Source organism: Pithys albifrons, chromosome 4, assembly GCF_047495875.1.
Source record: "Pithys albifrons albifrons isolate INPA30051 chromosome 4, PitAlb_v1, whole genome shotgun sequence".
Taxonomy (NCBI): Eukaryota; Metazoa; Chordata; class Aves; order Passeriformes; family Thamnophilidae; genus Pithys; species Pithys albifrons.
In genome coordinates, this window is record NC_092461.1 from 51,462,707 (window position 1) to 51,478,664 (window position 15,958).

A 15,958-nucleotide genomic window follows, 5' to 3' on the forward strand; every position below is an offset into this window, starting at 1 on the left:
TACCAGAGTACATATTTACTTGTTTGACTGTGATGTTGCCAAAAGACACATTGTCCTTTTGGAAAATGTCATCCATTTCACAATTTTCCCAAAAATACACTTTCCTATGCTTTTGTGAACATTCTAGCATACAAACACAAGCATCAAAAATACAAGAAAACCAAGTGTCACAGACTGCCAGAGTTTCTTAATCAGGGGTTTCTTCTCCCAGCATAAGAAAAAAATAAATTGTGCTCTGCTTGGCATGCCAACATATTATTTTAAGTAAGTAGAAGGACTGAAAGAAAATCTCCCTTCATCTCCCAAACCCCAAGAGAAAATGGAGGAGTTATTTCCAAAGCATGTACTCAATGACAACCCAGTGGAGCTTATTCATTTTGGTCAGGCTTCATAAGTCCTGCACCAACACCTAATAAACACACTGCCTTCTTCTGATGCCACTTACATTGCCAGCAGGAGAGGATTAAAAATAATTATGGAAAAAGAAAACAGACCTAAAAAATTCTTACTGAAACAACTCTCCCTTTAATTTCCTTGGTTTGTTCCTTCTCCCTTGGAAATTGGTGTCAACTCATGTAAGAAGTCAGCCCAACAGTTTCCACCTCTACTAGTATTTTAAAGTAAAAAAACCTCAAGAATTTGCACAAGAGAGGAGTGCAGGATCTCTGCTGCACAAGCAGGGACTTGGCACACACCACCCATCCTCCTGCAAAAGTTCAGGTTATATAGTCCCTGGGAGAGTCTGTACGCATCACTTAGTCTTCTGCTCATGACAGATTTGTTATTGGGGCACTTAGTGCTCCAGACCTTCTAAGAGTAAAAGTCATGAGGTACCAAACCTGTTTGTCAGATCTTCATGCTTTACTGCTGAGTAGTTTCTCTGCTTCAAAATGCACATCTTCCAACAGGCTCTGCAGAGCATAGGCTTCGCTTAAGTCAGGTGTGACAGAGAAAGATAAAAAGATAAACTGGGTGCTTTGAAATAGCCAAGCAGCTGCAAGTCAGAAAATACAAAGTTCGTGGTCTATCAATACTTTAACTCTCACCCTGTTTCTTTGCCCTGACAGGAGCATCAGCACTGCTCAGAGGACGCTCTCAACTTTGGAAACATTTCACGTCAGTGACCACAATGAAGTAATACATTCTGTTCCATGATCTGGAGAAGCTTCTGTGATCAGGGAAAGGTGAGGTTTCCAGTCACACTAGCAGCCCAGTGGCACAGGACAGCTGCACAGGGGAGCAGGGAAGGAGCCTCCTGCAAACCCTGCAGCTGGAGGCTGCCCAGCTTCCCTCCTCCTGCAGCTCCACCTGCCTCAGGCCGTCTATTAAAATACACTCAGTGAAACTCCTGGTACATTTTATGACACTTGTGTGAGTCCAGTTTGACTCGGATGATTTTCTCATCATCCTTTCACTCCTTGTTCTTGCCTTTCCTAACCAGAGAGGGGATGTGGCAGTTGGTATGTCACAGCTAAAGCTACGCTTGCCGTGCAGTGCAGCTCAGCAATTAGATTACTCTTGGCTTTACCCCCCGCAATTTTTAAGTCTCTCATCCCTGCTGTCTCTACAGATTCAGACCTCCCCATTCAACGTCCCTTTCTCTGATGTTGTCTGTCACATGAGACCCTTCCTCGAAGGCTTAGGAGAAGGTCCCTCTGCCTCAAAAGAAACCATGTCTTAGAGCTCTCTGACTGCTCTGGGAGTAAGGCTCTGGCAGACCAAAGACTAATCCCAAGACTGGTTCTTTCTGAAGGGACAAATATTAAGAAAAGGCTTTGCATCACAGGATGATTCCCAAAACTTTACTCACAATCCCGCAAAGCCCAGGACCAGCATATTCTCACGGTCTTATTTACCTTATTATTTTACATAAACTTCTTCCCTACACAGGCTTGCCCTTCATTATTGGAAACAAAATGCAAGCAAACCTCAGCAAGGTATTTCTGTGGGTTCTTTTTCTGTGGCTAAGACACCTATAAAAGTTATTGTTAAATAAAATAAATAAAATAAAATAAAATAAAATAAAAGTAGGGAGGTAAAAATACAGCTCAGAAAGGACTCTTATAGCCTGCTCCTCAAACACACTTCTCCCACAGCACATCAAGGCTATTTCCTGTAGCACCTCCTATTTTTCACTCCTGAGCATCTCAAAGTGTGACAGCTTAAGGCGCCAAAGAAAGAAGTGGTTACTTAAGGGCAAGTGTAAATACCTTGGAAGGGCTGGGAGGGAGAAAGGGTTGGGTTAACAGGTTGCTCACCACGCAGAGTATGAAGAAGTCGGGCATCCACACAGCAGCTGCTGAGCCAGATAATCCTCTTTCCCTGTGCCAGGCTCAGGACCTACAGTAGGTGCACAAGCACCTCAGGGAGAAACTGCTTCCCTCCCTGCACCGCAGGCCTTGAAAATGGTCATTAGCTCATGCGCACATTTGCACTCTCACTCACGATGTTCCCCTCTGGTACCCATGGAGAGAGATTAGCACTCCAATATTTCATTAGCTGAGACTGCTAAGTGTTCCACCAACTTGTGGAAAGAGTAAAAGCACTGAGGTTAAGGTATTTGGTGAGGCTCTGTCGGATGGTTTGGGATACTTTGTTTCAGCACAGCATAAGGAAAACAGCTGTCACCTTGATGATAGTGCCCTCGGTAACCTGATACTTCAACTAGGACCGACTTCAGCCGGCTCCCCTCCATCTGAACGAGCACTGTTACTGATCACTTAAACAGACAAACGGTGATTTGAACAAAGTAAGTTTTGAAGTGAGGCTGTAGATCAGAGGAGCAACTTGCATCCCCCATCCCCATCCTTCCCCTGTCAGAGAGGAGAACACAAAGGCTTCCAAGAAAAAACGAAGAACAGGGAGAAATGCCAAACTACAAAGTTTGGCTCTACACAGTCACTTTGTCACAAAACGAAGGGGATGAGGGATGCAGTGCTCAAATCATCCATGTCTGCTTAAACGCTTTGTTTGTGTGCTCCAGTGCTGTTCAAACAGGCCCACCTTAGGAGTCAAAAATGGAGTTAGCATCCCTGATACAGCAACACTTTTCCACCCCAGACCAGTCACCTCCAGGTTCTTCCTTGAATTAAGGTCTGGCCAAGACATGTCAGCAGTCCAGCATCCCCTTCCTGCCAACAGCACTGCCAATACTTCGGTCACTCACAAGCAACTCCTCCCCACCCCCTCTTTTTCACTGCCTTGAGCCGAGTGAGCAGGATTCCTGAGGGTGGGCAATGGCCCAGAGCTGGCCCAGTTTTTCATCTACCTTTTCTTCTGCTCTTGGATCTTGTACTTGCAACATGAGACTGATGAGCAGTGCCAATGCTAACAGTTACCTGGCTTGCCTGATAGTACAAAAGCAGCAGGAGGGAAAGAAAAAGTCAGTCTAATGAGGTTGCAAGCACAAGAGGTTGCAAAGAAAAAGAGCACATAAATAACTTCAGGTATAAATTACAATTAAGTGCACTATAGTTACCAGCTCCTGTGCAGTATTGCTCAGAAATACCACTGGTGCAAGTTAAAAACCCCCACACTGAACAAAAAGCAACATTTCTTGTAGGAAACTGGTAGTCTTACATCACCACTGTGGTGATAATGGCATGAAAAATTGTAAAAGTGACAAGTCAGATACAATTTAAAAGCTCTCAGTTCACGATGTTTTGTTTTTGTCTTCAATAAAAACAATCTACACCTACACAAACAATAAGGAGCACTACTCATCCCTGTAGTATGCTTCATTGTGCCACTGTTGAAAAAACACACTTCTTTTTTACCCATTTTATTTGAAAACAAAAGTCCATTAAGACATAATGTCATCACATCTGCTTTGAGTTATCAAAGGGAAAGTCAAATTACTTATGCTATATGCATTAACTGATAAATTTATATAGCTCTGTGGACAATGTTTTACAATGTAATGATTTATTTCCCTGGAAAGCAAACTTTTATTTAGAAGTTGCTTTACGTTTTAGAGGTGTTCACTGAAATAGAAGTTTAGCATAATATGAAGCCTTTACTCATGACACAGCCAGCACTGAGCTTAAACTTTGTAATTAATCACAGAAAGATCCAGCAAATAAAAAAAAGTCTTAAGGGAAGCTGACAACTGCAAAATGCAGAATGACCTGTCTCTGCTTAGTTGAACATCTTTTCTGTTCAGCTGCATGCTATATTTACCACTTGGCCTGCAAGGGCTGCTTTTATTCCAAAGCTCTGCAGTAAAATATACATACATGTATGCAATGAAGACTTTATCACTGAAACCTTCTGCAAGAAATTAGGGGAATGAGAAAGGCTCACACACTTCCGCAGCAAAATTAGGTCAGGATGCCTTTGAACTGCTCCATTTGAAGGCTATGCCAGACTTCAGATCAAATACTTTTTAGTGCATTAGACCAAACGGCTTAAGAGATGAACTTCTATACTGCTGATAATTATTACTGGTACTATGCATGGCTCCTTCCCTCTCCACCTGTGGATAATTATAAATAGCCTAGATTTTCCAGTCCCTGACATATGCCTCTCTGTTAATAGCACTTCCAAAACCTATCCTTTATAACCATGGGTCACACATTTCAAACCCAACAACCACATACCTCTGTGAAGATTGGGAAATCATTACTTGCGCCACATATTTAGTCTTAACTAAATGCTGCCTGAATATACAGGTGCAGTTAAGTGACTTTAGCATCCTCGTAATTAATGATGTGAAGTGCCAAGTTGGCGATTCCAATGCAAACCTGCCTCTGCCCTTGGTGCCTACATACATCCCTGAACTACAACCAGGGAGCAGCATTGCCAATGGCTCTGTCACCTCCTGATGAGGCCGATACTCTCCTCCATGACAGCTCCTGTTCTTGATGGACTTCATGGCTATCTCCAAGTAAAGCATAGTCAGTAGCCAAGCTGGGAGGGCAAAGGACAAAAAATTGTCACTAGATATATAAATCACTTAATTATATACCTCTTCCCCACTCAGCTTCTATGCTTATACCCTGGGGAATGGACAATAGAGCTGACAAATCCCAGTCATTTTTGTGTAAATTTTCACCAATAAATCAATCCATAAATAAACTACACTGCACAAACCCCAAAACTACTTCATCGAGGCATTCAGAATTTTAAGTCTTTAAAAATTCAGACTTTTACTGGGTTTTTAAAGCTCTTAAAATTCACAGCTGAATTCACTCTAGCAAGCTTGGCCCTTGGGAGGGGTTGTTAAGATACACAGAAACATCCTACTCGAGTTTCCTACTGCTCCTTGTTCTGCTCTCCTATTAGGTGACACTACTAATTGTACAGCTGCTACAGCTAGCTGCCAGAGACTCCTCTAAGGAGGTTTTCCAATTAGATTAGCTGAATTAAATAACGAGAGAGAGAGAAAGAGATTAGCTTTTTCTGTGCATCTCTAGGAAGCCACAGAGAAATCCCCAAAAATACTCTTGCTAATCCTCCCTTAGGACCCCTTCATCTCTGATCACAAATACAGAAATGCCATGTGAGCTACCCTACTAGGTGAGAACTGTGCCAGGTTTTACTGTCTGTACAGCCACAAGCTTCATGACAAGGGATCCCACCTACTTTTCTTAAGACTGACAGTGTCTGCCAGAAGTTTTCTCCTCAGTCTTCCTCACATTCCTCAAGTCAAATACGTTTACCCATGTAACCCAGTGGAGGCAAGATCCTCAGATGTAATGTTAGACAACAAGATATAACACAGCCAAGAGGCATCACAGAGACTCCTATCTCTCTATTATGGAACCATCGCACTTTTTCCCCAGACTAAGGTTGTTGGGGTTTTTTGTTGTAATCCAGAGCTGCCTAATTCTTTCAGTGCAGATAGAGTTAGAGAAAAATTAAAACAAACAAACAAAAAAACCAAACCAAAATTAAAATCACTGGCACACGACACCAGTAGCACTACAAAATAATTCACAAGCTCAGACTTCTTTAACCCACCAACAAGATTTACAGTTCTCAAACAAAGTATCAGGAAATCTTCATCCCTATTAAATTTATCTGGCTCTTGGTATGTGACAATATATGTCACCAGGCAGATGGAAGACCAGTTCCAGATCTCCACAGGAGAAATCTACATCAAGATGCCAAGTCACCAGCTTTTGGTTAAGTAGGAGAGATATGGTCAAGAAGGCAGCTTTAGCATAAGCACACAACCTGAATCAGCCAAGGGCAGAGTAAGCTTTTCAGGTTGTGAATTACAGTAAGAACAGGAACAAAAGGAAAGTTAATTTCCCTTTTCTAATGCCCTACAGTTGCAAAACAGCCAAGAAGTGGCATTTTCATCACAGCAGTACTGTCAAGACTATTGTCTCCAGCCATTTCAGACATGATGCTCCTGTGTTATCAGGAGATCAGAAGTTCCCTTCATCAGGGAGCCCCAACATGGTAATACCTCTGCCTCTCCACCCCAGCAGAAAGGCTGTTTATTATTGAGCCTGAATCCCACTAAAGGCAAAGAGATTCCCCTTGCAGACACAGCCTTGCTCTTCAATAGCACATGTCTGCTTGGGCTAAACAGCACCAGAGAGAAAAGCATTTGCAATAGGCAGCATGACTGGAGACAACCAGTTCTACTCAACTTTAAGACCCTGTCTCCTCCAGCACCTGCACAGCTTAAGGAGGTAAGGTTTATAACAGCTGGCCATGGTACCTACTTTCCTCACCTTCAAACCCTGCAGAGTCAGGTTATCAAACAATAATGAGGTATCCAAACAAGTTCATGATTCTTCACTATTTGAGACTGTTAAATGATATGTTTTGATAGTCAGTTATTTGATTTGCTCCTTCTTTCAATGCCCTCATCATGCCACTCCTTCCCTCTGCACACCAACAGGTGCTCTAATGCTGCTCTGCAGGAAGGACCACAGCTACTACCAGAAGAGCAAAAACCCCCTCACTGTTTGCCACAGGGCTTCATCACCCACATCCGGCTCATTGTCAAACTCTCTAGAAATTTCTAGAGATCTCTGTCATGTTTTCATGCAGCAGACAGACGTGCCCACGAACGCATTTTGGTCAAGAGGAAAAGAAAAATTCAACTGCAATATGGACAGACAATTTCAGTTGAGCCAGGGGTCCATTCAGGTCACAACAGCTCTGGTATGACATCCCAGCCTGGCCAGGTCAGGTACAGGTCTATGCTAACCACTAGCCCCAGATTTTCCCTTTGGAACAAAATTTTTCCAACTCATTTACATTTGGCAGTGATGACCATGCCTGTCCCCTTACCAGGGTCTTGAGGGCAGAGGAAAGGCTGCACTGGAAATATCAAACCAAAAGCACCTGTGAGAGCTATGGTGGATCAATTCATAGTTATGGAAGAAAATTTATGAAACTGTTGCAGCATTAAATTGCAAGTGAAGAAACAGATGAGAACCATTTTCAAAGAGCACCTTCCGTGTAAGGCTTTTTTACCTGGTAAGTAAGGTCAGAGAAGCTGCTCCTTTTACACTAATTCAAGCCAAGAGAATTATTAAGACAATTTTGAGAGCAATTTTGTTCTCTTTATTTGATTAGGAGTCCTGCTCATGTTCTGTGGGTCATTTATTTTCCTGACACTTGAAAAACATACCGCCTTTATAAAAGATGCATATGTGACAATATAAAAAATTTAAACATACATAAATAGAGCTATATGTAGAATAAATTTTGATATCAAACACATATACACACAGAGTTTCAAAGACCTTCCAAGCTAGAACTGCAATAGCTGGAGAGAGGTCAGTGCTGAATGCTCTGTGAACACACAATTTCAAATGTATCCCAAGAAGTTTTGTGACATTTTTATGTTACAATCAAAAAAAATCAGCCTTTATGGATGAGAAATAATCAAAGAACACATGACTGGAATATTATAAACAGCCTCACCAAAGAGAAAATTTTAGAATATATACATGGCAGCTTATTACCTTTTTCTATCTATCTCCAGGACTAGCCAACTTTCTTGTTCTACCACAGAGAAGACTTGTAGTCATACATGCTACAGATGCTTAAGACACAAATTATTCTAAAGCATTAATATTCTAACATTGCATGCTGCCACAGCAGTTCTTTGAAACTTTTCACCTTCTCACATTGAGACTTACACAAGCCCATAACTAATACAACCACATTTCACACACCCTGTTCATGGATGCTTCTTCTCCCTGCTGGACAAACACTTTCCTTCAGCATGTTTGCACTAACACTAATGGCAAGTACCAAATGCCTCTGAGCTCCCAACTGGGAGCAGATGCAATTCAACAGCCAGGACAGGACCAGAATGTTCTGCAATCCCCCCTCCACAAAAACAACTCAGAATCTTGCTTCTTGGCAACATTATCTTATGCACATCCTTGCTGCAGGAATTACGCATTATTATTATTTATAGGACTAAGCCATACCTATTTTTATTTATACAATGGCACAAATTTATATTCAACAGAAGCTCAACTTTTGCATGTCCCAATGATGGTGTGTTTCCATTACTCTGAACTACCTTAACCTTTCTTTGCTTCCCTTGCAGGTTTTCATTTTAAATAGTAAGAACACCATCAATGTCACACCTCCATGCCCACATATTTGAATGCAGAACTGCACAACACTTGAAAGGGATTTGAATGGAAAGGCTTTGTGTAGGCTTTCACCTGGTAATCAGAACAAGTGACACACTTGTTCTGGCATCTCCACATCCAGAGTGAACACAGATAAAGAACCCAGAAAAGGAAGAATCTGCCTTCTGGACATCTCTCATCTCCGCAGCCTGAAAGATATGCCATGCATTCAAACCCATTATTAGCCTTCCCCTGCAGACCCCAGTCCTAAAAACGAAGAGAACTCAGCTTTTAAAGCCAAAAGATATCAAATGCCTGGGGTTTGGCCCAGGTGCTGTGTTCGGCCAGCTGTTACTGCAGGTACTGTAGAGTCACCACACCTGGAATTAATGCAGCTCAGTGCAGGGAAAGAGGAGACCTTGCTGCTACTTATATAATTAATGGAAGGACAGGAGAAGACATAGCAGAGAGGATCCTGGGGAAGGCAGGAGAGAGGACAGACCTAGTTAGGTTATTCATTCGTGTGGCTGCAAGTACAATACATTTTTTGTTCTCTCTTGAAACATCCTTGGTCTTGAGCCTACACTAGTCATACACCCAACTGCTCCCCGACAAGTACTTCACCTCACAGGCCATATTACTTTAGCCACACCGTTCCCTCTAGCTCTCTGAGAGTCAGTCCAGAGATACAGTCACACTTGCAAAATACACTTCAAAATATAGAGATGGGTCACTTCACACTGACCTGAAAGGTGACAAGTGACCTCCATTAGTGTTGAAGCACCTCTAGAGAAAATTATGCTTTATTATGGTTAATCAAACAGGGAAAAAATATGTCTGATAACATATTTAAATACAGACAATACATTCTGGTTGTTACTCACAATGCTGGCTTCTGAACATTTTGATTCCATTCCCACATATACCATAGACTGACCTTCTGCAAGTCCCTTTGTCTCCTTACCATTAATAAAAGTACAATGTATTTATCTTCATGCTCACAACTCAAACACAGCCAAACAGGTTTTTATGTGAACTTTCCCAAACCAATTCACCTTGGGAACAAAACAGTTCAGCTTAGAAGGGAGACTTCTGAAGAAGTTGTTTATAAGTAAACTAAAAATAGCGATTTAACATGGACCATCCAGTTCAGGCTTTAGTTAAACGAAGTTTACATGACACTACACTCTAACAGCCTACCTACAAACAAGGTCAATTTCTGCAGATTCATCACTGCTCTATTAGTCATTATTTCACTTTAAATGAAACCCCTACTTGAGACATCAACAAAAATAATTTGTTCAGCTCAAATGCACTTATTCCAAATGGTTGTTAAATGCTATGTTTTCTCCTAGTGCAATCAGTTTTCCAATACTTTTGAGGATTACATGTATTTTGTATTTCTGCCTAAATATCTAGCATGCTTTTGAAAGCATCCCCTAGGGGTGAACTAATCAAGAAAACAACATACAGAGAACTGTCATTATTACAGGGTCAAACACTAACGCAGTCTTTACTCAAGAGATTGCAAATTATACTTCAATGTGAGCAGAAGAAATCTTATTCCCAAATCACTGAATAGTGTCATGTAACCTATGAATAAATTACTAGTCCTGAAAAGATTAAAGATAGCAGTTTATTACTGTCTTGTAAGCATGAACCACAGAACCAAACAACAGGCTGTTCACAGGACACCCTCCAGTAATTCTCTCATGCTTGCTACAACACAGTAAGCAAAGCAACTTGAATGTTCTCACAACTTGTGCATCCTCTCTCAAATGCATCAGCACAGAGGGCATCTTTATGACTTACAGTCAAGTGGGGTCTTATATGGGTCCTCAAATAAGCTTGCCAATCTCAAACACAACATTTCTGTTAAAAATCACAGTCAGTCAAATCTATTCAGAAGACAAAAGAGCACTTTTCCGTAACTAGACAAGAGCTCTTTGTTCAGCCGCTGGGCCTTACTAAAGCCTGCAATTCTTTGCCATAGGCAAAATGTTTAAACTGCTCAATGGCAAAAGTCAATGTGGTGAGAAAATGTAATTAGTACATGCCATCCATATGCCTCTTCTTGAGATTTTATAAAGACAACTGGCCAGGAGGAGCAAGGCAAATGGAGAGCTCGAAGAACTGGCTGTTCTGCAGGGAGGACCAAGCTCTTCACAAAGCTCAGGACTCCCTGCCAAAACAACGATGCTCCTCACCAAGGATGGCAGGTAGTTCACCATGCTCCCTGGGGGACATTAGATAATGGCTGTGTGTTTGACATAGGACTTTTAATAACTTGCACCACTACTAGTCAAGAAATTAGGTCTTTATCATCATCCCGAGATTATGCGTAATTTAGGACCACAGAGACTTAGATCCATCAAACCTCCAAGCAAATCCAAGACTTACAGGTCATTCCCCAAAGTCCACCATCTTTATCCCATTAGCTGCAACAACTGTCACAAACCTACTACAGACATGTTATCTGCCCAAGAACCACAATCCCAGTACCCAACTTCAAACCCTAAGATATTTGTCCTGACTTGCTCCTGCAAACAATGCTCTCATCTACTTCCTTGATAAGGATCTAGGAAAAAATGCAGACAAAACAACTCTGCACTTTAGACCTGAATACTAAGTCAGTTCCAATGCAGACCTCAGGGTTAAGAACTTAAAAAGAACTTCTTCAATGTTGGATCAAGAATCATCTGTTCTTTAATTTTCAAAAGATAAGGTAACCTGAGAGGAAAACCGATTTCCAGAAAGTGGGTCCTGAGAACATCCATCTAAGGGGCAGCTATAATACCCAAGACTAGTGGCAAACCCCAGAGCTCCACAGAATTTCCAATGCATGGCAGTGCAGGCAGTTGCTGGATGGGAGAACTCAGATGTTTGGCCAGAGCAAGGCAAGCAGCCATGGCAGATGCTGCTGGCTGATTTCAGGTGCTGCCAAGCCATAGAAAGGAATGGACAAATATTTATTAATTCTACAGTGAGAAGAAAAAGCTCATGTGAATTGGGGAGGGGTGGAAATAAATCAGATTGAAAAGGCTTCTTCCTTTCTTTGGAACATATTTGACAATGCAAATTTAACATGCTTAAGTGGCATTTTAGATTTATATGCTGTGTGTGTCTCTCCTATCTCTTCAGCTCTTCTTCTCCTCTAATTACTATCTTCAAAGTCTTACAGCCTTTTTAAAAAAAAACATTCCTCCTCTCCAACAGACTAACAATTTTCCAAATTCCAAAACCAAAGCAACCATTAGAAACAAATTAAGGAAAATTACAGCATCACACTTCTAAAATACTAAATACTTCTGAAAAGTATTACCCTTGAGTCATCCTTCAATAATTATTTTTTATGCCAACAACTCAGTGCTCAGATGCTTACAGAGGAAATAGAAAGACCAATCAGCTGATTCCCCAGCACTCTGTTTTATTGAAAGCCCAAAACCCAACCCCCTACACATGCAATGCTGACAAGAAGGTCTCCAGACTCCAAGGAGAGATGTGATTAACCTTTTTTGAGGAGAGCAGCACCATAATGCTGCAGTACACAGCACACCCTGCTAGCCAGCACAGTTTCTCAACATGCAGTTGGGCATGCAGAGAGGATCAGACTGTCACACAAGCTCTGGAAAACCATTTTGTCCCACTGCTGCAAACTAGAACGAAACGGAAAAGTTTATCAGCCTCTTCCGAAGGAGAGCTGACAACTACAGCTGGATACTTGGCACTGCTCTCTGGTGCTATTAAAATCAGCAAAAGCTGACTCCCAACATCATCAGGACTGAACCCAATCTTTTAAAAGGCACATTAGGCCTCTCACTCACAGTTTTCCTTTTCTTTCCAGCAGTTTTGTGTCATTATCCTTTCCTCTCCTATAAGCAAACCAAGAAACTTTCAAGGTAGCTAAAAAGCACAATTTTTGCCATTCAGTCCACCCCAGGTGAATCTCCCATGTCCTTTCAGGCCCACCTGGGTTACCAGACCCCACTCTAATCTGACATCTCACACTGCACTGATGGCAGCACAAGCACTCCACATGCCCTGGCTGAAATCCACGAGCTTTGATGTGGGCAACACTTGCCACCATGTGCAGACTGGCAGAAACAGGTCAGATTCCCTCTCACCCTCTTCATCACAGCCATGTCCTCAAATAGCTGCTCCCCCAGGGGAGCTGGCATGGCACAGCAGAGCACATCTGCGGTGTGACAGCCCATGTCAGGGCACACAAAGCATACATCCAGCACAGGCAAACCACTCCCTGATTCAGCAGCAGGTCTCACTTCCAGTACATTTTTAACACTACTCTGACATCTACTTGGCCCACCCCAATAAAAATGTTTGTTGGTTATATGGAACAAACACAGGGAACTCACTGCTTTAGGAAACAAAATCTGTTGCTGCTTTTCTCTCCTGCATTCAAAAAACTCATGGATAATTTACTTCATCAGAAATGAGAGAGATTTTTACCTTACGGCTTTGCCTAGATAATAATAGTAAATAATGGAATCAAGCAAAGGAGAAGAAATTTAGAGCCAAATTCACTTGACAGTGCTCTGCAGAACTCGTAGGGTTTTACTTAAGCATCCATATAAAATTTCTCTTATGACCAAGACAGCCTTCTGCAGAAAGGCCAGATTTGGCATCTGTCTTTTCCTAAAGACTGGTCTACAAAATCCTACCTTAAGGGACCATGAAGCTGCTGCCAGGCACAGTTAAAGGAAAAAGAAGGGGGAGGTGAAAGAAAAGGAAAATACCAACCTTCTTTTACTTTTCCAGTCAGTCCCTCCACAACTTTCTGGCAGCAGCAAGGGCACTGCAGCAGAGCCATGCAGGCTCCCCTCGCCTCACTCCTCCTCCTGCCCCCCAAACCACGCTGCCCCGGTATGCCCCCACAACCCGTCTCATGCTGCCGTAGCGTGTTCATCCTAAGGCAAAAACCCATCAAATTTAATACCTTACTAATTACTGTGGCAGTTTAATAGTACTCCACCATCAGAGAACTTTGTAATAACATTTCTATAAAATTAAAGTATATTGTACTTCATTAGCCAAGGGTGTTTCCGCAGCACAGTTATATTTAGTGGAAACTGAAGTCGGTGTTCTACCCGACCCTTCCTAATTAGCCCATAAGAAAAGTGTTTTGCAACCGTATCCTTAGAAATCTCTAATGATGAGCCAGATTTCACAAAGGCTGTGACTTGGCTAATCTATACAATAGCTAGAGAACTTCAAAAGTTAACTCAAGCTAGTGACATTATTTAGTTCAGTGAAGCGGCTCATTTTAATTGGATTAAATTGTCACGGTTTTTTAATTTCATATTGAAACCTCAATTTATCATTTCCTAATATTTGCCCAAACACTGCAACAGTGTCATTTGCATGCCACTTCCCTCAAGACAATCTCAGATTCACAGATGGAAAGGACCAAAAACCCTCTGGCCGGTCCTTGCCGGCTCCGTGCCGCGAAACGGTGGGAGCGTTCGCCGAAGCGAAGCTTTCCCAGAGGCACAAATCCCGACAACCGAGCTAATTGCATTACAGAGAGGACCCAGTTAGCGAATACACTTGTGGCGCGGAAAAAGTGTAAACAGCAGCATTATCCCGAGCGCCTCAAGGCAAACCCGTGGGGAAGGGCCGGCCAGGACAGCCGCGGGCTCGGAGTCCGCGGAGCCGGCCCGGGGACTGCCCGGTGCCGGGGCCCGGATGGTGCCGGGGATAGATGGGAGGCGCGCAGCCCTGCGCACCCGCGCACAGAGGGGCGCAGCAGCGCGGCATATCCGAGGGGTTTGGGGAGTCCTGAGCCGCGCAGCCAAGGGGAGTTACTGCGTTTTTTCTCTTTTTAGCAACCGGCCGGGGACGGTGTATTTTGCCAGGAGAGGCTACCGCCTCCCCTCCCGCGGAGCCGGGGGCAGGCGCCGCGGTCCTCGGGCGGCCGCTCGGCCGCGGGGCGTCCCGGCAGCTCCCGACGCTGGACCTGAATGAGTACAAAGCTCCGCTCCCGGACCCAGCTCCACGCCGCCGCCCCTTTGGGCGCCCCACGGCCGCCGGGCAGCCTCCTCTCCTCCGGGGAGGCAGGGAAAGACGCACCGACGGGGCTCCCGGGCCGGCAGAGTCGTCGCGGCAAACTTCGGCTGACGTTCGCTGGAGGGCGGCAGGGTGCTCTGCTCTGCCAGGGTGATCCGTTCGGCTTCGTGGGGTGGTTTTTTGTCGGGGGGGAGTGTGGGGCGTGTGGGTGGGTGTGAGGGTCTCTTTTTTTTTTTTTCTCGGGGTGGGAATGGTGCCTGCTGCTTGCAGAGCGTTCAACTATCAACAGATGCCCGCGGCGAACCAGCTCAGTGCCCCGGTGGGCGGCGATGGCACGGGGCAGGGCCGGGGCTGCGCGCCCTGCGCTCGGCTGACGGAGCTGGGTCGGCCGCCCGTGTCGCGTTTCGTTCCGTCCCGTCCCGTCCCGCGGGGATGCCGCCGCCCCCCTCCCCTCCGCCCCGGCACTCACCGGCTGCCCGGAGGCGCAGGCCACGAAGCTGACGGTGAGCGCCAGCCACACACCCCGCATTATTCCCGCGGAGCCGGCGCGACGGCCGCCGGGGGCCGGGCACAAAGAAGAAACCGGGCGGCGGCGCTCGGCAGCGCCCGAGGGGCGCGGGGCAGGGCCGCCGGCGCCCCGGGTCCGGCTCGCCGCGCTGCTCCCGCTGTTCTCCGCTCCGCCGCTGCCCGCGGGCCCGGTGGTGCGCGGCGCTGGGGCGCCCCGGCTGCACGCTGCGCGCTGCCCACTCCGCCGCCCGCCCTCCGCCCCGAGTGAGCGGCGGCGGCGCCGCGGCTCCCAGTTAAACCCCGCAGAAATTCCTGCAGGATTACAACACAGATTGGCAGCTCCCCCAGCCAGTGGAAGGAGGCGGCGCGCCGCTGCCGCCGGCGCTCGCCCCTCGCAAATTCAACCAACTTTCCCCCGCTCCCTCCTCCTCCGCCGACCCGGTCTCCCCTCTCTCGTCCTCCCCCCCAGTGGAAAACATGAGCAGCGCCGTGGGCCGACCGAGCGAGAGCTGGCCCGGTATGAAACCGGGGACGTGGAAAGGCTTTCCCTTCGAAACGGCGATCTGTCCGCGCCGCGTTTCTGTAGCGCTGTGCCCGCGGGCTTTGCTCCGTTGCTCCGCGTTACCCTCCCCAGTTAGCCTGGGTGGCAGTTTCAGGTGTTGGAAAAAAGCAAAACGGAGTGGTTAAAAATCACGGGAAGGGAGGCTATCCCAAAATACCAGCCCACTGTGGATCCTCACTTGGCTTTTTGCCTCAGAGTTCAATTTTTCAGATTTTTTGCCCTCAACAAGAAGACTAGAAAGTTTTAAGGATGAGGGGCAGCTAGTAAGAAAGGGCTGCGATTTCTACCTAGTTACAGAGATCCAGGAGCT

The 15,958-nt window shown here is 45.1% G+C and overlaps 1 protein-coding gene across 1 annotated transcript in view; it reads right to left on the reverse strand.

Annotated features, from left to right (window-relative positions):
* The window catches only part of SDC2 (syndecan 2), a 59,476-nt gene extending 44,096 nt beyond the window's left edge, over window positions 1–15,380 (reverse strand). The window contains exon 1 of the mRNA XM_071554113.1: window positions 15,049–15,380. Within this exon, the coding sequence (XP_071410214.1) occupies window positions 15,049–15,108 (60 nt within the window). The 5' untranslated portion in view covers window positions 15,109–15,380. The remainder of the gene's footprint in view (window positions 1–15,048) is intronic.
* Window positions 15,381–15,958: the final 578 nt, after the last annotated feature.